At 41.4% G+C, this 24,018-nt stretch overlaps 2 protein-coding genes across 8 annotated transcripts in view; one reads left to right on the forward strand and one right to left on the reverse strand.

Annotated features, from left to right (window-relative positions):
• Window positions 1–22,784, reverse strand: part of LOC134472019 (uncharacterized) — a 153,862-nt gene extending 131,078 nt beyond the window's left edge. The window contains exons 1-2 of the mRNA XM_063232858.1: window positions 22,704–22,784; window positions 20,613–22,559 (exon numbers count right to left, since the gene is read on the reverse strand). Of these exons, the coding sequence (XP_063088928.1) occupies window positions 21,573–22,559; window positions 22,704–22,784 (1,068 nt within the window). The 3' untranslated portion in view covers window positions 20,613–21,572. The remainder of the gene's footprint in view (window positions 1–20,612; window positions 22,560–22,703) is intronic.
• The window catches only part of LOC100717129 (protocadherin alpha-C2), a 239,669-nt gene that overhangs the window by 29,050 nt on the left and 186,601 nt on the right, over window positions 1–24,018 (forward strand). Inside the window, exon 1 of one of the 7 annotated variants that reach the window (XM_063232230.1) lies at window positions 607–3,171. The exons of 4 other annotated variants lie outside the window; for them this stretch is intronic. In XM_063232230.1, the coding sequence (XP_063088300.1) occupies window positions 772–3,171 (2,400 nt within the window). In that variant the 5' untranslated portion in view covers window positions 607–771. Of the gene's footprint in view, window positions 1–606; window positions 3,172–6,798; window positions 9,291–12,965; window positions 15,468–24,018 lie in introns of those variants that run through there. 2 more of the 7 variants (XM_063232239.1, XM_063232233.1) reach the window with 2 other exon arrangements.

The following is a 24,018-nucleotide window of genomic DNA, read 5'->3' on the forward strand; positions in this document are numbered from 1 at the left end:
TGAAATCTTCAAATTGCAGTATATGAGTCAGAGAAGTAGGTAGATAGTTATAGAGAAATAAAAGAACTAACTTTTCATTAATTTGGAAATTACTCAAATGGTTTTAGTTATTTTAAAAACAATATCAAGAACATGTCAGTACTAACCATTGCAAAGTAGAATAAAAGTTTGCACAGCAAGATAATATACATCATTAAAATAATGTGAGAAAAAATTAATATGCTACACCTAAAAAAGAAAACTAAAATGTGTAACTATTAACAGTTATTTTTATCAATTTGAGGCTATGTAAATCCATTCCTGAATAAAATAGACCAATACAAATAACTATTGTAATGAATGGGATACAATCGTGCAGAGGTATTGATTTTTTACTATTTAATGATGTGCTCATATAGATGAATTTTAAGTTAGAATTATATGCTTTGACTAGAGATACGAGATATATAGGCTCATAGAAATCATGTCAATGAAACTGGTAATTTTGAAGAAATATTTTATGAACCTAAGGTAAATAAGGCAAAGCAAAGTAAAATCCTCTTTCAGCCACATGATGTCGCTGTACACCGCACTATATCGCCCCTTCCAACACCACTCAGGGATACAGTTAAATACAGTGAGCACATTTTCACAAAGGAAAAGGATCATCCATTGTTAATTCTGCTACGGAAGCTCAAAAAGGTGAGGAAATACAAGAAAAATTGGAATTAACTTTCCAAAGGATATTGTGTGGTGATGCTATAGAGATTTGCAAAGTGGCACTAGATTGCCATGCTATATTTCCGGAGAGGAAGTCCGGTATTCCGGCGCCTGCTGCTGTCGCTTCTCCTACTCGCAGCCTTGGAGACTGGGAGCGGCCAGCTGCACTACTCGGTCCCCGAGGAGGCCAAACACGGCACCTTCGTGGGCCGCATCGCGCAGGACCTGGGGCTGGAGCTGACGGAGCTGGTGCCGCGCCTGTTCCGGGTGGCGTCCAAGGAGCGCGGGGACCTTCTGGAGGTAAATCTGCAGAATGGCATTTTGTTTGTGAATTCTCGGATCGACCGGGAGGAGCTGTGCGGGCGGAGCGCGGAGTGCAGCATCCACCTGGAGGTGATCGTGGACAGACCGCTGCAGGTTTTCCACGTGGAGGTGGAGGTGAAGGACATTAACGACAACCCGCCTAGGTTCTCCAGACCAGAACAAAAATTTCTTATTTTAGAGTCAAGAGTACCAGATTCACGGTTTCCAGTAGAGGGCGCATCGGATTTGGATATCCGAGAAAACGCAGAATTGAAATACAAGATAAATCCTAACGAATATTTTGACTTGGATGTCAAAAGAAATGAAGAAGAGACAAACGTTTTAGAGCTGACCTTGAAGAAGCCTTTAGATAGAGAAGAAGTCCAAGAACATCGTTTAGTACTAACTGCAACTGATGGAGGAAAACCTGAATTAACAGGTACGGTTCAGTTACTGATCCACATATTGGATGCGAATGATAACGCCCCAGAATTTGATAAGTCCATTTATAATGTCAGATTATTGGAAAATACACCCAAGGAGACATTAGTTATTAGACTTAATGCCTCAGATGCAGATGAGGGCATTAATAAGGAAATTGTTTATTTTTTCAGTAATCTGGTTCTTGATGATGTAAAATCTAAATTTATGATTGATTCTAATAGTGGTGAAATAAAAGTTAAGGGAGAACTGGATTATGAGATCAGGAATTTATATGAAATTAATATTGATGCAGTGGATAGAAGTACATTCCCTTTAACAGGACACTGCAAAGTAATTGTGAAACTTGTGGATGTTAATGATAATTCTCCTGAGATTGCTATAACTTCACTTTTTCTGCCTATCAAAGAGGATGCTGCCACGGGCACTGTCATTGCCCTAATAAGTGTGTCTGATCGTGACTCAGGTGCCAACGGGCAAGTGGCCTGCTCCTTGAAACCTCATAGCCCCTTCAAGCTTGTGTCCGCTTTCAAGAATTATTATTCTCTGGTGCTGGACAGCACATTGGACCGGGAGAATATATCTGACTATCAATTAGTAGTGACAGCGCAAGATGGGGGTTCACCTTCGCTGTGGGCCTCGGCCACCGTGTCCGTGGAGGTGGCCGACGTGAACGACAACGCGCCGCTGTTCGCGCAGCCCGAGTACACGGTGTTCGTGAAGGAAAACAACCCACCGGGCGCCCACATCTTCACGGTGTGCGCGCGCGACGCGGACGCGCAGGAGAACGCGCTGGTGTCCTACTCGCTGGTGGAGCGGCGGGTGGGCGAGCGCGCGCTGTCGAGCTACGTGTCTGTGCACGCGGAGAGCGGCAAGGTGTTCGCGCTACAGCCGCTGGACCACGAGGAGCTGGAGCTGCTGCAGTTCCAGGTGAGCGCGCGCGACTCTGGGGTGCCTGCCCTGGGCAGCAACGTGACTCTGCATGTTTTCGTGCTGGATGAAAACGACAATGCTCCAGCGTTGCTGCCACCTTGGACCCAAGGAGCTGGGTTTGCAGCTAATGAATTTGTGTCGCGTTCAGTGGATGCTGGCCACGTCGTGGCAAAGGTGCGCGCGGTGGACTCAGACTCTGGTTACAACGCATGGCTGTCGTACGAACTACAGCCCAGTGAAGGCGGTGCGCGCAGCCCGTTTCGCGTGGGTCTGTACACGGGCGAGATCAGCACGACGCGTGCTCTGGACGAGGCTGACCTGCCTCGGCAACAGCTCCTGGTACTAGTTAAGGACCACGGGGAACCAGCCCTAACAGCTACTGCTACCATCCTGTTGTCTCTGGTAGAGAACAGCCAAGTGCCTAAATCCTCTTCTAGGGTGTTGGTTGGGGCTGTAGGTCCGCAAGTGACGCTTGTGGACGTCAACGTGTACCTGATCGTCGCCATCTGTGCGGTGTCCAGCCTGTTGGTACTTTCTCTGTTGCTGTATGTGGCCCTACGCTGCTCGGCGCCGCAAACTGCGGGAGCGTCCGCACCTGGGAAGCCCACGCTGGTGTGTTCGAGTGCGGTGGGGAGCTGGTCGGACTCGCAGCAGCAGCAGCAGCGGCAGAGGGTGTGCTCCGGGGAGGGCCCGCCCAAGACGGATCTTATGGCCTTCAGCCCCAGCCTTCCGCCTTGTCCTGTTGATGTGCACCTGGGCGAACATCACGACTTAAAGGAAGATCATTGTTCCAAAGTAAGTTTGAGTTTCATAATTTAATGTTTAATTATTTTACATGTTTAATTGTTTCCATTGCTTGTTTATATTCTTAAAATTTTTATGAAGTTTTGTATGTGTATCTTTTCCTTTTTTTTTTTTTTTTTTTTTTTTTTTTTTTTTTTTGGTACCAGGGATTGAACTCACAAGCTTGCACTTGCCAGGCAGGCGCTTACATCACTGAGGTACCCTCCTTCCCCTTGGCTCCCTTTTATTCTTTTCTTTATAGAATCTTTTTGGTAAGCTGAGATTCTTAATTGAAAGTTGAAGGAGATATTATTCTTTAGATTCTATTAACTTTCTTTTGTACTTTCTTTAATTGATGGCAAAGTTTTCCTTGAATAATTTCTTAGCATTTTCACTTTTTATTTGCATTTTAGGTGCATTTAAAAATATTATTTTTGATAACTTTGAATTTTCAACATTGCTCCATCACTTATACCTTATACTTGGCTTTCCTTCCCTGTGGTGCTAGGAATGGAACCCAGCATTCCAGGTAGACACTCTTCAACACAGTGATCGCTTAGTCCTTTCTATTTAATGATTTTTTTCTGATTAAATAAACTAACACTTTTAATTCAGGCATGTTGTGTAAAAATTCTATCTTATGTCAGATTTTAGATTACCCTTCTGGGTACTGTAATCCAAAGCATCAACAGTGTTCTTTTATGCTTGTCTTCTGAAAGCAATTAGGGATCAAGGACGAAAAACAGAATGTCAGTCTGGTATTTCTGATGGTTATAGAAGGGTGACTAAGATTTCATATTCTTTAATAACCTCATTCCATTCATCCTTATTACCCAGTTAATCTGTGATTTCAATACTGGAAAAAGTTTCCAGGGACTTCAATTTAATCAAGTCAGCTCATACAAAATCTGCATTTTTGTGAGTTGCAAATCTTTTACTTATATTTGAATTTCATTCAGTAGGGATCTTACATAATGTACAGTAATTTTTGTACTAATTCTCTCACTATTATAATGACTTGAACTATTCACTATTCTTTACATGAAATATAGCAAAGAATAGCCATTTGATATAGTTTTTATGATACCCTATCTTGCCTACTTTTCACCCCCTGTTTTTATTTTATGCTTATGCTGCATTAGATTTCACCTTTTTGGTTCTTAGTTTTCTTCTTACATTTGGATGATAATCAATGATATCTATCATAGAGGAAATTTTAAGGGTTTAGTTAATTAATACTTAAGGCTTTTAATAGTGTTTGCCAAATAGTTGCTTAATAAAATATAGCAGTTATTATACTGAACAGAAAGGAAAGCTTTTATGTCAGGAAGCTGTCATTATGACTTCCACGTCACTTGTATTTTATGTAATATCTGTTTCATTATTCATAAGAAGATCATAATTGCCAAATTGTTCTGAGACACCTTTTGTAGTTTATGTGCCATATATTACAATTTAAAACTTAAGATTAATTTTCTGAATTAAAAATGGAGTCAAGACTTTGGTATTAGAAAATCTTTAGGACTAATGGGTATTTGGGATGTGGAGCTCACAGTGATTTCTTGAATATACTTTCAATCTTCTGTAGTCTGCATTTCCCAGGAAATATTAACCACATTAAGATGGGATGGGATATTGTCCCACATTTAAAAATTGCTCCAGATCTATTAGAAGACTAAAATTGGAATGTGTGCTCTCATTCAGTTTTCATCCTTGAAATGGCAGAAATCACCAATAATGTTTTCTAAAAGAGTGAGTAAAATATATAAATATATAATATAACACAAAATTTTAAATAAGAAAAAGTGTACTAAAGCCTCTCCTATATTCTTGGGTGAGAAAATCATCTCTGATTACACCTATGAAAAAAGAACTCTTTTAAAGATAATATTATCTATCACTCTTAAAATAGCTTGCTTCCTTGGGAAGTAGATAGAAACTATAGCATGTTTTATTTGTATAATCACTTTAAGGAAAGTTTAGGGAGGCAAGGAGAACATGCCTGTCATTCTTAGGCAGGAGGGCTCAGCCTGGATAGGTTAGTGATTTAGTGAGACTCTCCCTTTCTAAAAAACGTTCTAGGGAAGTCTCTGTAATATTGTGCCTGCTGAAAACAACTGAATCAAAATGTGATCACTAGCTTCAAGAGTCTTATGGAAACATGCAGATGTGTCCTACATAAACACGCCATAATATAAGGCAGAGTATTTAAGAGGTAGAAAAAAGGTATATCATATAGTGACTGCAATAGAATAGAAATCTCTATTCTCGTAGTTGCAGGAAACTTCCCAGAATCATTGATTTAGTGGTTTTAAAATGGAGATATTTCCTTCAGAGAATACTGGGAAAATTGCTATTTTGGGAAAAAGAGTATTTTAGGTAAAGAAGTGCACAGTAAATCTAGGTGTTTGGAAAAAGGAATAATACCTTTTGATATGATTCTCATGGGATTATAAGGCAGGAAAAGCAATATGAAAATTTAACTTGAGTACCTTGAGTGGTAGACTTAAGAAATTTCACCCTCCTCAAAAATAATTTAAAAATTATCAGAAAGTATGAGGCAATAATAGAAAAACATTTGGGGAAGATCACTATAAGGATTAAGTGAAGGATAAACCAGGCTGGAATGGAAATTGTGGCATTGTGAGAAGCTTTTGTAATAGTCTAGGAAAGCAGTATCATAAAACTCATTTAGGCAGGTGACAAACTTGGAAAGCATTAGAACAGAAGTATAATTACTTCACCATGAGTTTGAAACTTTGAGGTAAAACAGTAAAAATAACTGTTAAGTAGATCTAAAAGGGATAAAACATCTCATGACCTAATTAAAGATTTGCTATAATATGGATGAGCGCCAAACTTTAGCCAAAGAAATAAACCCAATTCATAATAAAAATTGTAAAAAAAAATGCATGTATTCATTATGCAAGGTTTTGAAATGATGGAAAGAGGAAACAAATATGGGAATCATGAATTACTACAACAGTAAATGTAAATTCTGATGAGGAGAGTTTCAGAATACCTGTTTCTCAAAAGTTACCTTCATACAAATTATTACCACCAAAGATACCCCAAGCCAGGGGTATAGCTCAGCAGCATAAGTACCTGCCTGGCAGGTGCAAAATCCAGAGTTTGATTCCTAGTATAAACAAATACCCTATAATATTTTACTTTTAAGTAAGAAAAGTATCTGAATAATTATATATATTTCCCTGAAAGAAGCCAAGTTTTTCTGATTTTTCCATTAGTAGAGCCCTAAAACAGTGGATCCCTAGGTTACCCAAAATTGTAAAAGGTAATACTGCACCAAGAAAATGGAGTTTCCTGAAATTTTTGTTGAAATGATTCATGTTATTGTCACTAAAGTTCATCTTTATTTAAAAACTTGGCTGAAATATAATTTTTACTAAGGCACAGAGCCACATTTATGGTCTCACTTAATATTCAAAAGCCACTAGCCACACAAGAATGCTTCCAAGATACACAAAAATGTAGTTTTACATTTTAGAACAATAAAGAAAAATTCAGATTTTAAAATAAACTTTGTTTATTGTAACTTTTTAAATTTCTACTTACTACTTGGGGCCACATGATGTCGCTCTTTTCTGCAAAATGCTTTTACATTCACAACGCAGTAATTGGTTTTCCACTGGAAAGATGCTCCACTCTTTCACTCCTCGGACGCTGAACAATGGTCAACATGTCAGGGTTAAAATGAACCGGTAAGAAGATTTTTCCAAAATTTTGCAGATGAGAATCAAAGGAAGTAGGCTGAAATGGTGTACCTGAGTGGATACAATCCTGAGAGCCGGCAACTACTCCTATTTATGATGATCTTAGCAGCCTGGGAGGCCGGAAGCGGCCAGCTGCACTACTCGGTCCCCGAGGAGGCCAAACACGGCACCTTCGTGGGCCGCATCGCGCAGGACCTGGGGCTGGAGCTGACGGAGCTGGTGCCGCGCCTGTTCCGGGTGGCGTCCAAGGAGCGCGGGGACCTTCTGGAGGTAAATCTGCAGAATGGCATTTTGTTTGTGAATTCTCGGATCGACCGGGAGGAGCTGTGCGGGCGGAGCGCGGAGTGCAGCATCCACCTGGAGGTGATCGTGGACAGACCGCTGCAGATTTTCCACGTAGAGGTGGAGGTGAAGGACATTAATGACAACCCGCCTGTCTTCCCGGCTACACAAAAGAATCTGTTTATTGCGGAATCCAGGCCGCTTGACTCTCGCTTTCCACTAGAGGGCGCGTCGGACGCGGATGTGGGAGCCAATTCTCTGCTCACTTACAGACTGAGCCCCAGCGAGTATTTCTCGCTGGACGTGCCACCCAACCACGAGCAGGTGAGGTCTCTTGGGCTGGTGTTGCGGAAGCCTTTAGACAGGGAGGCAGCCGCAGAGGTTTATTTATTGCTCACTGCCACGGACGGAGGCAAACCCGAGCTGACCGGTACTGTTCAAGTACTCATCACAGTGCTGGATGCCAACGACAATGCTCCGGTGTTCGACAGGACGCTTTACACCGTGAAGTTACCGGAGAATGTTGCCATGGGGACACCGGTTACAAACGCCACTGCCTCGGATTTGGACGAGGGCGTGAACGGAGATATCACCTACTCCTTCTCTAATGATGTTTCTCCGGACATAAAATCCAAGTTCCACATAGATGCTGCGAGTGGGGAAATTACAGTGATAGGACTTATTGATTTTGAAGAAAGTAAAACCTACAGAATTCAAGTAGAGGCAGTTGATAGAGGGTCTCTGCCCCTGGCTGGACACTGTACAGTTCTTGTGGAAGTTGTGGATGTTAATGACAATGCTCCACAGCTGACTGTCACTTCCCTGTCTCTCCTTGTCTCTGAGGACACGCAGCCGGACACAGTCATTACTTTGATTCGGGTGTTTGATCGCGATTCTGGTACCAATGGGCAGGTGACCTGCTCCTTGTCTCCTCATGTTCCCTTCAAGCTGGTGTCCACCTTCAAGAATTATTATTCGCTGGTTCTGGACAGCACCTTGGACCGCGAGAGCATATCAGCATACGAGTTGGTAGTGATCGCTAGAGATGGGGGTTCACCTCCGCTGTGGGCCTCGGCCACCGTGTCCGTGGAGGTGGCCGACGTGAACGACAACGCGCCCCTGTTCGCGCAGCCCGAGTACACGGTGTTCGTGAAGGAGAACAACCCGCCAGGCGCCCACATCTTCACGGTGTGCGCGCGCGACGCGGACGCGCAGGAGAACGCGCTGGTGTCCTACTCGCTGGTGGAGCGGCGGGTGGGCGAGCGCGCGCTGTCGAGTTACGTGTCTGTGCACGCGGAGAGCGGCAAGGTGTTCGCGCTGCAGCCGCTGGACCACGAGGAGCTGGAGCTGCTGCAGTTCCAGATGAGCGCGCGCGACTCTGGGGTGCCTGCCCTGGGCAGCAATGTGACTCTGCATGTTTTCGTGCTGGATGAGAATGACAATGCGCCTACACTGTTACCGTCTGGGGTGGTCAGAATAAACAGTGAGATGAGCGAGTTACTGCCAGTGTCTGCGAGCGCCGGCCACGTGGTGACGAAAGTTCGGGCTGTGGACGCAGACTCTGGCTATAACGCGTGGTTGTCATATGAGCTCCTGTTGGGGGCTGGCATTGCGCACAGCCCGTTCCGTGTGGGTCTTTATACGGGCGAGATCAGTACCACGCGTGCCCTGGATGAGACTGATGCACCACGCCAGCGCCTCCTGGTGCTCGTGAAGGACCATGGCGAGCCTCCACTGACTGCCACCGCCACTGTGCTAGTGTCACTAGTGGAGAGCGGCCAGGTGCCAAAGGCTTCGTCACGGACATTTGTGAGCATCTCTGGCTCTGAGACCGGGATAGTGGATGTGAACGTGTACTTGATCATTGCCATCTGCGTGGTGTCCAGCCTGTTGGTGCTCACACTTGTATTTTACACAGTTCTGCGATGCTCAATGCCAGCCACGGAGGGTGTTGGTGCCCCTGGGAAGCCCGGGCTGATGTGCTCGAGTGAAGTGGGGACTTGGTCCTGCTCGCAGCAGAGGGAGCAGAGGGTGTGTTCTGGGGAGGGCCCGCCCAAAACGGACCTCATGGCCTTCAGCCCCAGCCTACCTCAGGGTCCTACCTCTACTGACAATGTAAGTACCAAATAATTTTATTCTTAATAGTTTAAATCATACTTATTTTAGCTTGCAGTTAAATGGTTAATTTTTTGATAGCTATGTATATTTTTTCTCTTTAATAATTTTCCATCCATGTGGTGCTATTTTTGCATAGATATTTTTCTAACTGGAATAGTGGATTTGCCTTTTTCATAGTGGATTTCCAAATTTGGTGTATCCCTATCTACTGTTTTTAAATTCTCTTCTGCCTCTCTATGTACTTCTGATGATGCAACACGGTGTCTGTTGCATGGTAGTTAAGCACTCTGTCAGTGAGCTATGTCCACAGACCTCTTAAGTATGTATAAATGCTATACTGAGAGACTTCTCATATATATTTTAACATATACTTATCCTATATACTGTCTTTCTTCTTATAAGAACATGTGTATCACCCTTTAAAGTTTTCCTTTTTATGTTTAGTCTTGAAGCTGAATTATTTTAATTTCTTATATTTTCCTTTAAACTGAGGATTGTATCCAGGCCTCTCTACTATATATATATATATATATATATATATATATATATATATTTTTTTTTTTTAAATATATATATAGTATAAAAATATACATATATAACTTATATATAAAAACTTGGTAAGTTCCCCAGGTTGCCCTTGAATATAGAATTCTCTTGCCTCAACCTCCCCAATAGTTGGGGTTTCAGAAAAGCATAAACATGCTTGATTTAGTTGATTATTACACCAATTTATCTCTTTTCTCCATATTTGTGTGGTGCTTGCTTCTTTTAAACTTACTTTTTAGTATTTATTTCAAGGTTATAAATATGTGTACATTGTGATTTTCTTCCCTAAAAATGCAGTTATTATATATTAAAATGACCCTTCTGTACATTACAGTTTTATGCTTCAAATCATATCGTGGTCTTTTACATTGTAAAAAAATCTGCATCTTTTTTCATTAAGTAGATCTATTATTATTTGCTTATTCCATTCTTTATGATGGGCATTTGTAGAATGACAACTTAAATACCTAAACTCATGTTATATTTAGAATTTACAAAAATTTTGCTAGATATAATTGGCAACTTTTATAGTTGGTAAAATCCTAACGTATTTTGAATGCTATTTTAGAATATGTTCCTTGTTAAATACAAATAAATCTAGAGGCATATTTCCATCAAGATCTTGTTTGATAGTCAAGAGAGTTATTTTTCATTGAGCAATAAATTAACATTTGCAATGAACAGACCGTGTGTGTTGCTCTTACTGAAAAAATAGCCAGTCTTAGAAAAAAATCCATAAAAATTTTATACATTCAATGATGGTATTTGTAATACTTGTATTTTTTTATTCATACATGTACATACTTTTAAAAGAGTCACCCTAGCATAGTATTATTAAGAAATGAAACAGTCTTATTTATAGCGGGAAATACTAGAAGTTAGTAGAGATTGTCCTTATCACCCCAATCTATATTCATGAATAAGCATCGTTTTTCTCTGAAGGTAAATTATTTTCTAAGAATCCAAACTCTTTACTTATATCATGGCTCTGGAACTTTTTTCTTCTGGTGAAAACTTCTCACAGAGATACTGATTAATGCCACTTTAAAAATAAAATATTTGCTTTTATTTAGAATCACTTATGGAGATAGCTCTTTTGTAAGTAAAGTGAAGATAAATGTGGTTTCACAGAAAATTTCCTTATTCCTCTTTCCTATTTTACTTGCTTTTTTGTGATGATTTTCAGGACATTTGTCATTATTTGCAACAATGAAAATATCATGAAAAATTCGATGTAGATGATGTTGGTCAACATTTCTTTTATAAATACTCTTTAGTGTAAGGAGAGAATTCTTTTCAGTGGGAATATATGTTAAAATTAATAGAAGCTTAGTGATAATTCCAGCATAGGGATTACAAGTGACAGATATTTTCCCCAACACATATAAGATTGACCCAGGATCTTTACACTGAGCGACATCCCCAGGACTTTCTTTTATTTATTTTTGAGACAAGGTATTACTGGTTTTCTGAGACTGGGCTTGAACTTGCAAATCTCCTACCTTATCCATCCAAAGTACTGGGGTGACAGGTCTCAGTAAATTTCTTTACATAGTTACTTGTGATGCTAACTCTGAGTAACTGAGTGGAAGAATAGAAATTTTGTTTTCAAAAATCTTATCCTGTGGGAAACACTGCTATAAGCATATAGAGGAGATTTTAATCACCTAGAATGGAGACATAATAATGAATAGGCTGAAAATTACTTCTGAGGTAGACTAGGAAAGGATGTAACTTTCATAGGTAAAGATGACATTGTAGAAGAAATATCTTGAACAAAATGGGTGTTGACAAAGAGCCAAAGTCTCTTTTGTGAAGTAAAATTCATGAAAAAAAGTTGTTAGCAACAACATGGGGACATGAATAATGCTCACATATTACATGTTTCGATGTGAATCTACTGTCTTGACACTTGCTCACTAAAAGGAAAACTTACTAGAGAATTTAATGGAATCCAGTGAAATCTGTACATATAAAGACAAAAGTTATAATAAATAGAAATATATGGAATATAAGGAAACAATGCATGCAACGGAAAATAAGTCACAGAAACACATACATTTGAAGAATGGCAAATGTTTGGAGAGACAAGGTCTTATTATATAGTTCAGACTGGCCTTGAACTCACTATGTAGCCCAGGCTGGACTTGAGCTCACAGTGATCCTCCATCCTTAGCCCCCCGAATGCTGGAATTACAGGTGTGTGCCACCATTACTGGCAGAAATAGTGTTTTTCAAAGATTTAGATTTGGGGGTAATTACTGACTAGATGTTCTTTTGATTCTGGTTGCATTTTTGGTTATGTTAATGTGTTACAAAAATACCAACTAGAGTATGAAAATAGGGCCTTGTAGGTATAGATTTAAGAGTTTCAAATGATAGACTAGTTTCAAGGCATGGGAGTAGAAAAAAAAGGAAAGAAGCAAAACAAATAAGTTTAAAGGCATAGGTTTGGAAATATCAGTATTTTGGGAAATCCAAAGATGAAGAACCAAAGAGATGAAAGGAGATATACAACTAAGATTTGTAGTGGCAGAGAAATCTATGAAGGAATGTTTTGCATGAGAGACTTATGTTAAGAAGATATAGAGTTACTGAATATTATAAAATATATGTACCTGTATGTTTCTTGTAAGTACAACAGTTTAAGAAGTTTGACATTCATTGAGTAAACTAAAACAAATTTAACAGCCATCCAGAAGACTTGAAAGAATAAATAATTACATGCTCACTTTATACTAATATATTCCAGTGATGAGATACGTATGAATACACTACCTGCATAAAAATATGGAGCATATCCTATATTTCTGATAAGCACAACATGTCCATATCACCCTTAAACATATTAGTGAAAGATATCAATAATTAAAATATTGGAGAAACTTCTTATCAGAAAAGAGAGCTCTTAAAAATAAAGTAGGGTAAGGCGTCTGATAGTATAAACATCCCTACAATTGATGAAAGTAAGGATCAACCATTAAAGTATGACAAAAAGAAAATATATTCATTGCATAAAAGAATTCAAGTAATGTAATTATTACCCTTTGGTGCCACATGATGTCGCTGTCAACCCAGTTCTGTCAAACGAAGATTCAAAGACGTTCCGGACAGTATCTGCCTCTTAAAACCGAACAATGGCAGAGGCTACGGAATTGCAATAAAAGAGTTCAGATAACACCATACTTCATCTTTATTTGAAGATAAGATTTCACGGTAGGAATAAAACGGATACTTGACATGGTGTTTTCCTGGCAAGGAGGCTTGGAATCCCGGCATCTGCTGCTGTTATTTCTGCTCTTGGCAGCCTGGGAAGCTAGGAGCGGCCAGCTGCACTACTCGGTCCCCGAGGAGGCCAAACACGGCACCTTCGTGGGCCGCATCGCGCAGGACCTGGGGCTGGAGCTGACGGAGCTGGTGCCGCGCCTGTTCCGGGTGGCGTCCAAGGAGCGCGGGGAGCTTCTGGAGGTAAATCTGCAGAATGGCATTTTGTTTGTGAATTCTCGGATCGACCGGGAAGAGCTGTGCGGGCGGAGCGCGGAGTGCAGCATCCACCTGGAGGTGATCGTGGACAGACCGCTGCAGGTTTTCCATGTGGAGGTGGAGATAAAGGACATTAATGACAACCCGCCTGTCTTCCCCCTAAAGGAACAAAAATTGTTTGTTTCAGAATCCAGGATGCTGGATTCTCGGCTTCCACTAGAGGGCGCATCAGATGCAGATGTTGGAGCTAACTCAGTTTTAACTTACAGACTAGACACCAATGATTACTTCACGCTAAATGTGAATTCGAAGAGTGATGAAAACAAACAGGTTGAGCTTGTGTTAAGAAAGTCTTTGGACAGAGAAGATGCTCCTGAACATCACTTGCTTCTCATGGCCACCGATGGAGGCAAACCTGAGCTGACAGGATCTGTTCAGCTGCTGATCACCGTGCTGGACGTGAACGATAATGCTCCTGCTTTCCACCAGTCCGAGTATGAAGTGAGCATACTGGAAAACTCAGACATCGGAACAACGCTGATGAGGCTGAATGCTTCTGACCGAGATGAAGGGACGAACGCGGCAATCTCATACTCTTTTAATAGTCTCGTCCCACCCATGGTTACTGACCGGTTTAGCATTGATCCCGGCACTGGAGAAATAGTAACTCGAGGAGATTTGGATTTTGAACAAGTCAGTTTATACAAAATCCGCGTTGACGCGACAGATAAGGGCCACCCTCCCATGGCAGGTCATTGCACCGTCCTGGTGAAAGTTTTGGATGAAAATGATAATGTTCCGAAGATTACATTGACGTCTGTATCCTTGCCTGTTGCAGAGGACGCCCCAGTGGGGACAGTCATCGCCCTGCTCAGCGTGTCTGACCGCGACTCTGGAGCTAATGCAGAGGTGACCTGCTCCCTGACACCCCGCGTTCCTTTTAAGCTGGTGTCCACTTTTAAGAATTACTATTCTCTGGTTCTGGATAGCACTTTGAATCGCGAGAGCATATCCGGGTATGCGCTAGTAGCGACTGCGAGAGATGGGGGCTCGCCACCGCTGTGGGCCTCGGCCAGCGTGTCCGTGGAGGTGGCCGACGTGAACGACAACGCGCCCCTGTTCACGCAGCCCGAGTACACGGTGTTCGTGAAGGAGAACAACCCGCTGGGCGCCCACATCTTCACGGTGTGCGCGCGCGACGCAGACGCGCAGGAGAACGCGCTGGTGTCCTACTCGCTGGTGGAGCGGCGGGTGGGCGAGCGCGCGCTGTCGAGCTACGTGTCTGTGCACGCGGAGAGCGGCAAGGTGTTCGCGCTACAGCCGCTGGACCACGAGGAGCTGGAGCTGCTGCAGTTCCAGGTGAGCGCGCGCGACTCTGGGGTGCCTGCCCTGGGCAGCAACGTGACTCTGCAGGTGTTTGTGCTGGATGAGAATGACAATGCGCCCCATTTGCTGGCGCCTTGGACCCAAAGAACTATGGATTCCGTAAGTGAACTAGTGTCGAGATCAGTGAGTGCGGGCTACGTCATTGCGAAAGTGCGCGCGGTAGACTCAGACTCTGGTTATAACGCGTGGCTGTCTTACGAGTTACAGCCTAATGGAAACGGTGTCCGCAGTCCGTTCCGCGTGAGTTTGTACACGGGAGAGATCAGCACCACGCGCGCCCTGGAGGAGGGAGACGCACCACGCCACCGCCTGTTGGTGAAGGACCACGGCGAGCCTCAGCTGACGGCTACCGCCACTGTGTTGGTGTCTCTGGTGGAGAGTGGCCAGGCGCCTAAGGCCTCATCGCCTGCACTGGTGGGGGTCTCGAGCTCTGAGATGACATCGGTGGACGTCAACGTGTACCTGATCATCGCCATTTGTGCGGTCTCCAGCCTATTGGTGCTCTCACTGCTGCTGTATGTAGCCCTTCGGTGCTCGAAGGCGCCTGCAGAAGGAGTTTGCGCCCCTGGGAAGCCCATGCTGGTGTGCTCCAGCGCTGTGGGGAGCTGGTCATACTCACAGCAGAGAAGGCAAAGAGTGTGCTCTGGGGAGGGCCCGCCCAAGACGGACCTCATGGCGTTCAGTCCCAGTCTTCCACCGTGTCCAGGAGCAGGAAATGTAGGCGAGCAGCAAGATTCTGATGTTGTTAATGGCATTCATGTAAGTCCATTTTATTACTTTAAGAATATTTTACATCATTTGTATATATTATAGTCAACTCGAAGCATTGGTTTTGGTTAACAATATCATTCCTAATTTATCCTATTTCTCACCATATATATATATGAAGTTTTAAGCTGTGTATATTCACCAAACTGGCCTTAACCTTGTAGGGTTGTGTGGTCTGTTATACTTTAAATATACTCTACAAGTTGTTCTCAAACTCAGGATACCTTTGGATAATTTCCTTTTGCTGAGAATGTTGATTTTAGCCTTTTAAAATTTCTAACCTTCTCTAAACAACTTTAACTATTAAAGTACAGGTTATTTGGATATTTAAAGAAATATTTTTATCTAAACACTTAGATTTTCGTGATTATTAATTGAAGTTTTAATCTTACTTCTTCCATATATTTTTAGAATACACATTTTATATAGTATCTAGTGCTGACTTTTGTATTTATTTATTTTAAAATCTCAGTTTATGTATTCAGTTTTCCTTAGTTTTCATTTTCAGTTATGATTGTCAGAGATGTCTCTAGTGATATAGTTCAAAGTAGTTTCTTTTCCCGATTTTGTATTTTTTCCTAATGTTAGTATGACACAGACAGAAAAATAAGAAGAGAACAAATGGAGCTGTGGATATAACTCTGTGGTGGAATGCTTGCCTAACATAAAGACTGTCTTGTTTTTAATCCCCAGCACCACAATTTTGAAAAACAGAACAAATTTGTTATACTCCTTCAGTGCAGTGTCATTTACAGCATATTACTAATTCAGACATAGTTTTTACCACTGCACAAGTGTTTTACACTGTAGAATTCAACATTTATTAAGCATCCATCTTAAGCAAATAATTGCTTTTAGTGTGATAACCACCTATTAAATCCTAGTCATTTATTTAGGAAGAGTATCAGTTCTTTGTACATGAGTTGGGGTGTTATAAATTGTTTTTCATAGTATTCCTGAGGATCTGGTTTAAAACCTTATCATCACAAAAATTTTCATCATAAAATTTATAGTTTACCTTACTTAAAAGAAATATATTTTAAATCTGAAAAACCTATGCACACTAATTCCATTCTTGCAAACCAAATATATGGATTTTAAATTTTCATTACATGGAATATTTGGAATAGTCAGGACTCATTAGTTTTTGGAAAGATATTTAGCATTATGGTGTGAATCTTTAGAAAGGGCAAGTTCCTTTTTTGTAGTCTGCTTGGCTTTAAAAATTATTTAATGCTTGCATCAGCAGCACATATACTAAAATTAAACATTTATTTTATTCCACTTTGTCTTTTTCCCTTTGCTTCTTGAGGCTATTTGACCTGTTTTGACGTTAAATGCCCATTAAATGTTAAACATGTTACTTTGAAGAGAATAGTAGAATTTTTGGGGGGAGGGAATTCTAAATTTTTATAGTATGCTATAAACATAATTTGCTTATCACTTATGAACCAGTAGTGTAATCATTTATTATCACATTTAGTCACCTTTGGCAGACTAAAAAGAATCCAACAGTGAGATTATTTTATTATTGATTTTACTTTTGTCATTATGACTTTTTGTGTCTGGCATTTTATTTGGCTATTAAAATATTGTAAAAGGAATCATTAATTTTAGTTCTCAATTTTGAGAATTTTTGTCTCTTTTGAGTGCTTACCTTCATTATACTATTTGTGCAGAATATGTAGCTTTCCTTTGTGAGTGTGACTTTACTCTTGTATTTCCTATCCCATTTCCCCTCATTCTCAGGTACAGTTTTTTAAAAAATTGTCTTCCTAAATCCTTTAATGCATTTCATAAAGACATAAAGAGAGTAAGGGTCTTTCCTACCATCTAGCAATGCATCTGACAACACATTATTTTACTCATTTTATTACGTGTTTTTTCAACGTTCTAATATTTGAATTTTATTTAAGGGTGTATTTTTCACAAAGAGAGCATCTCAACCTATTTCTTGTATTTAATGTTCTTCATTACTGTTATGTACGTACTATTTTAGCTAATTTCTATTACTTATAACTTCTGAATGGAAAAGGATCAGCTTAGTTATTAATTTCAGTTGGTTCTAAAACTTCCTGGGCCAGTTCTTCCCTCTACCAAGTTTTATTTGTAGATAGCCTTTGATGGAGCAATTGTTTTATAGTTCATTGACATTAACATTCATGCAGATTAATCCTACTGTAGAGACATTTTATGTCAGGTAAGTTAATATGTATAAATTGTAATAAGGTCTAAGAAGCAGAGGATATAATAAAATGTGTTTATTGCTGGGCATGGTGGTGCATGCCTGTCATCCCAGCACTCAGGAGGCTGAGACAGGAGGATCATTGAGAGTTTGAGACCAACCTGTGCTACAAAGTGAATTCAAGGCCAGCCTGAACTGCATGGTAAGACCCTGTCTCAAAAAATGTGTTTATTATTATTCTAAAGAGGAAAAAAGTTAATGACAGCCAGGAACCCTAAAGTGGTTAGGTGTGATGGTGCATGCCTGTAATCCAAATGCTTGGGAGACTGAGGCAGGAGGATATAAGTTCAAGAGCAGACAGGATTACATAGTGAGATCCTGTCTCAAAAAATGAAAAAAAAAACCTTTAAAATTTCAAGGAAAGTACAATATCAAAGAATACTTAAAGCTTTTCATATTAATCTTATTTATATGTAAAAATTCTTTCTGTGGAGTCATTTTCAGATTAACTGAGAAATGTGTCAGTATTTTGAATGCAATGTGATAAAATGAAAGAATTCTAAAAGCCAGTTTCTGTAAGTTTTATAGAGTTGGATTAGCCCATAAATGTGGGAAAAGCTTTGTGGGAAAAGCATTTATGGACCTGGGCTTTTACATAGCATGCTAGTAGATTTTGGGCATATTCCTTTGGCAATATAACTTAATGAAAGCAATGAAAGGCTTCTGGAACTCTGCATTCTTCTAGCATGTTATTAATAGTTTTAAACATCTTTACCACATAGGAATGAAAGTTAAGATTACCGTGTAGCGACAGTTGGTGTAGTTGCAACTTGCCCAAGGGCCTTCAAGATGAAGTATGTGTTTGAAGTTTTTGTTTCTTTTTATTCTTTGTGTTTTTGCTTTCTTTGTTTTTAATTTTTTTTAGTCTTTTTCCTTTTTATCGGTACCAGGGATCGAACCCACGACTGTCTGCTTGCAAGGCAGGCGCTTATGCCACTGAGCTAAATCCCCAGCCCCTGTTTTTGCTTTCTTAAAAAGACATACATTACATCTTGATATAATTTAAAATCTATTTAGCTATTGGTCCTCTTGACAAAAGAAGGAAATAATTTACATATGTTATGTGGTAGTAGTAGTAGTATTATTTTTAGTAGTAGTAATAGAGAAGCTTGCCTATCAGTCTGCTTTTAAATAGAAAATAGGAGTCCTTGAGGAGTGTGTTCTCATAGCAAGAATCACCAACTCATCAAGAAACACTCACAGTTTAAAGAAAATCTTTCCCTATTTATGTGTTCCATAAAGCCCATGAAGAGTGGCAGTACTTTTCATGGTTTGTAAATGGGTTTTCACTGGGAGAATATTAAACATAATGGGCAGTACTAGAAAGGGAAAAAACAAGTAAATGTGAAGACCCAGAGAAGCCTCAGGTATGGCTGGAAATGTGGAATGATCAGTTCACACTGGCTAAAACATGATTTGCATAAAATAAAGGCAGAAAAACAATATGATAAAAGCTCTGTACTTTGAGTATAAACTAAATACTTTTTAGTAGACTAGAGAACTTGCTTGTTTATGAAAAAATAAAACAAAATTTCAAAACAAAATAGAGTAACAAGAGTTAATACATTGTATTGTTATCTTTAAAATAGTGACTCAGAGTACAAGATATGAGTATAAAAAATTCTCCAAAGGACATAAGCACAAACTTTTTTCAATGAATTATGCAAAACTAGTAGTATAACTGTCCTGTATTTCCCCCCTTTTCCTCCCTACATTTCCTATTTCCCCAATTCTAGTTCCTCTTTCCTTTTGATGAATTTACAATAGATGCTGTGAAATGAGAAGAAATTATTCAAAAGGGATTTAGATCATTTCCCAAAAGTAAGTTGTAGCTTTCAAAAAATTTTGTGCAAAATAAATCAGCATTATGTTTCAGGAAGTTGAAAGGGAAGACAAATCAGGAAACAACTACAGCAATCAATGACAGCAATTAAAAGTGCCTCTTAATTGTAAGAATTCAAAAGCAAAGATACTTATACAAGACATCAGTGAAAAAACAAATGTTCATGATTTTCAACTCAAGAAGAACAAAAATCTCAATTTAATCAGTTCTGTATATACTTTGAAATGAAAAACTAGAACTCATAAGAGGGCTTTTCTTAAGTATAATCTAGGCTGAAAAGTAATGAAAAGCATATTTTTGTTTTTCAAGTATAAGTTTAAAATTAAACCACCTTACATATAAGGATGAAAAATAAGGAAATTAAAACATATCAAAAACATAATACAAGCTGTAGTGGGAATTGTAATAAAGACAACTATTCACAAGTGATAAGGTTTGCAATGAATCAAACTAAATATATATGTGGTATGCAACGTAGTTCTGGAAGCAGATGATATAAATGCTCAGAAAGAGAAAAATACGGAATGTTTTCTTATCACACAGATCCTAAATTCTGTTCTTAAAATATTGCATACTTCAAGAAATTAATTAGTAAAACTATTACAAGAGATACACGTTTTTCCTGATTATTTTTAAGGCAAGAACAAATTTCTTTTTCATCAGTTGATTTTTATGCTACAAGGCCCATTAGAGACAGTGACTCATGGAGCTGGCTTACACAGAACCCTAAATCTAGTTATATGAAAAATCTTGAATGCCACAACAAAAGAATTTTCCGATTTACCATTTGTTATTATGCTTAAGAGATCGTATTTATGGTCACTCAATTTTTTGTCGTAATTTTAAAATTAAATGAAGAGTTTTGTCAGGCATGAGAAATATACAACTATGTTCAGGAATACTCTTCGAGGAGGAGACACTAAAAATGTCTCCAGGGACAGAACCGTGATCTTTACTGAAAAACAAGTAATCCAGAAAAAAAAATCAAAAAACAAAACAAAATTTGCAGGAAAATGGGGCCATGGTTATTCACGGATTCTGTACTTACTCTTTGCGCCACGTGATGTCACTCTTCCCCACCATATTCTGTGACTCTAGAGGAGTAAGCGGTCTTTTTATCCCATGAGAAAATTTCTCCATTCCTGTTCACTCTCTGCGATGAACAAGGCGAACACAGGAAGATGGGGCTGACAGCATCTGGTACTTCTCTTAATTCTGAGGCGATTTATGTTAATTAGAAAAGGATCCAGCATTTGAAAGGATGCACTCAGGTGGAAGCGTCCCAGAGGGCCGGCATCTTCAGCTTTCGCTTCTGCTCTTCACAATCTGGGGAGGGGTAAGCGGCCAGCTCCACTACTCGGTCCCCGAGGAGGCCAAGCACGGCACCTTCGTGGGCCGCATCGCGCAGGATCTTGAGCTGAAAGTGGGGGACCTAGTGCCGCGCCAGTTCCAGTTGGATACCAAGGGCCGCGGGGAGCTTCTGGAGGTAAATCTGCAGAATGGCATTTTGTTTGTGAATTCTCGGATCGACCGGGAGGAGCTGTGCGGGCGGAGCGCGGAGTGCAGCATCCACCTGGAGGTGATCGTGGACAGACCGCTGCAGGTTTTCCACGTGGAGGTGGAGATAAAGGACATTAATGACAACCCGCCTGTCTTCCCGGCTACACAAAAGAATCTGTTTATTGCGGAATCCAGGCCGCTTGACTCTCGCTTTCCACTAGAGGGCGCGTCGGACGCGGATGTGGGAGCCAATGCTCTGCTCACTTACAGACTGAGCCCCAGCGAGTATTTCTCGCTGGACGTGCCACCCAACCACGAGCAGGTGAGGTCTCTTGGGCTGGTGTTGCGGAAGCCTTTAGACAGGGAGGCAGCCGCAGAGGTTTATTTATTGCTCACTGCCACGGACGGAGGCAAACCCGAGCTGACTGGCACTGTTCAAGTACTCATCACAGTGCTGGATGCCAACGACAATGCTCCGGTGTTCGACAGGACGCTTTACACCGTGAAGTTACCGGAGAATGTTGCCATGGGGACGCCGGTTACAAACGCCACCGCCTCGGATTTGGACGAGGGCGTGAACGGAGATATCACCTACTCCTTCTCTAGTGATGTTTCTCCGGACATAAAATCCAAGTTCCACATAGATGCTGCGAGTGGGGAAATTACAGTGATAGGACTTATTGATTTTGAAGAAAGTAAAACCTACAGAATTCAAGTAGAGGCAGTTGATAGAGGGTCTCCGCCCCTGGCTGGACACTGTACAGTTCTTGTGGAAGTTGTGGATGTTAATGACAATGCTCCACAGTTGACTGTCAAAAAGCTCTGGCTCCCTGTTAAAGAGGACGCACAAATTGGGACAGTTATTGCCCTGATTAGCGTGACTGACCTGGATGCAGAGGCAAATGGGCAAGTGACCTGCTCCCTCTTGCCTCTTGATCCTTTCAAGCTGGTGTCCAGCTTCAAGAATCACTATTCTCTGGTATTGGACAGCTCTTTGGACCGCGAGAGCATATCTAACTATGAGGTAGTGGTGACTGCTCGGGATGGGGGTTCGCCACCGCTGTGGGCCTCGGCCACCGTTTCCGTGGAGGTGGCCGACGTGAACGACAACGCGCCCCTGTTCGCGCAGCCCGAGTACACGGTGTTCGTGAAGGAGAACAACCCGCCAGGCGCCCACATCTTCACTGTGTGCGCGCGCGACGCGGACGCGCAGGAGAACGCGCTGGTGTCCTACTCGCTGGTGGAGCGGCGGGTGGGCGAGCGCGCGCTGTCGAGCTACGTGTCTGTGCACGCGGAGAGCGGCAAGGTGTTCGCGCTGCAGCCGCTGGACCACGAGGAGCTGGAGCTGCTGCAGTTCCAGGTGAGCGCGCGCGACTCTGGGGTGCCTGCCCTGGGCAGCAACGTGACTCTGCAGGTGTTTGTGCTGGATGAGAACGACAATGCGCCTGTTCTGCTTTCTCCTTGGACCCCAGGCGCAGGGGGTGCGGTGAGCGAGCTGATGTCGCGGTCAGTGGGTGCCGGCCACGTGGTGGCGAAGGTGCGCGCAGTGGATGCTGACTCTGGCTACAACGCGTGGCTGTCTTACGAACTACAGCAGGTGGGAGGTAGTCCACGCGGCCCTTTCCGCGTAGGTCTGTACACGGGAGAGATCAGCACGACGCGCGCCCTGGATGAGGCCGATGCTCCGCGTCAACGCCTGTTGGTGCTGGTGAAGGATCATGGGGAGCCTACATTGATGGCCACCGCCACAGTGCTCCTGTCTCTGGTGGACAGCAGCCAGGCCCCAAAAGTGTCTTCGAAAGCCCTGGTGGGCATTGGGAGTCCTGAAACGGCCTTGGTGGACGTGAACGTGTACCTGATCATCGCCATCTGCGCGGTGTCCAGCCTGTTGGTGCTCACGCTGCTATTGTACACAGCGCTGCGCTGCTCGGCGGTGCCCACTGAAGACGCGAGTGGGTCTGGGAAGCCCAGGCTGGTGTGCTCGAGTGCGGTGGGAAGCTGGTCATACTCGCAACAGAGGGCACAGAGAGTGTGCTCTGGGGAGGGCCCGCCCAAGACGGACCTCATGGCCTTCAGCCCCAGTCTTCCTCCGTGTCCTGTGTCTACTACCGATGGTGAAGTAGAGCCAGGCGTTATGTTGGACTCCTCTGGGAAGGTGGGTTTTTTTTTTTTTTTAGCTTTCATACGTTGATATAATCATATAACTAGTTAATCAGTTATTCTTTCAAATGTAAAATTGTTTACAAGTTTTCATTTTCTAGAAATGTTTTAAATTTTGAAAACGTATTATGAACCTCTTACTTTGGAATAGGCATTTGTGTTTTGGGTTTTCAAATGTGAATTAACAAAATCTTTTTATCAGATATTTATTTGGTGTTGAATTAGTTTTATTTAGTGACTTATGGGTGACATTGAATTATAGAGTTGCTATAACACTTGAAATTTTGTGATTGTAAAAGTTAAGGTGGTTGTTAGTAATCAATATTATCTACCATCCATTTCTAAATTTTCCAAATTATAGCTTGATCTAATTCTATTTTTTATAATAAAGCTTTTCTGGGCATCATGGGACATACCTGTAATCCTAGCACCTGGAAAGGCTGTGGGGGGAAGGTGACAATTTTATGACCAAATTTTGGAACCCAGCCTTGACAACAGTGAAACTCTGCCCCATAACAAATAACATTAAAATAAAAGAAAAACAGCAAAAATCCCAGAGCCAACCAATCAACCAGACAACAACAACAAAATCCCAATGAACCCTTACCTTTGCTTTTCTGTACATTTCTGTGGCTGCTGAATGGAAACTCTCTTGAGTGATGTTGTTTAGCACCACTCAGTCCCTATCCCTAATTTAATCAGTAATTCCCAGTAAACTCTGTGAAACAATTTTTCACTAAGGAATCTTCTGTTAAGAATGGTACATGTACATTTCTCATTTCAATTTATATGAA

The sequence above is a fragment of the Cavia porcellus genome, unplaced genomic scaffold (genome assembly GCF_034190915.1).
Source record: "Cavia porcellus strain 051 isolate PalLab524CR breed Dunkin Hartley unplaced genomic scaffold, mCavPor4.1 scaffold_21, whole genome shotgun sequence".
NCBI lineage: Eukaryota > Metazoa > Chordata > Mammalia > Rodentia > Caviidae > Cavia > Cavia porcellus.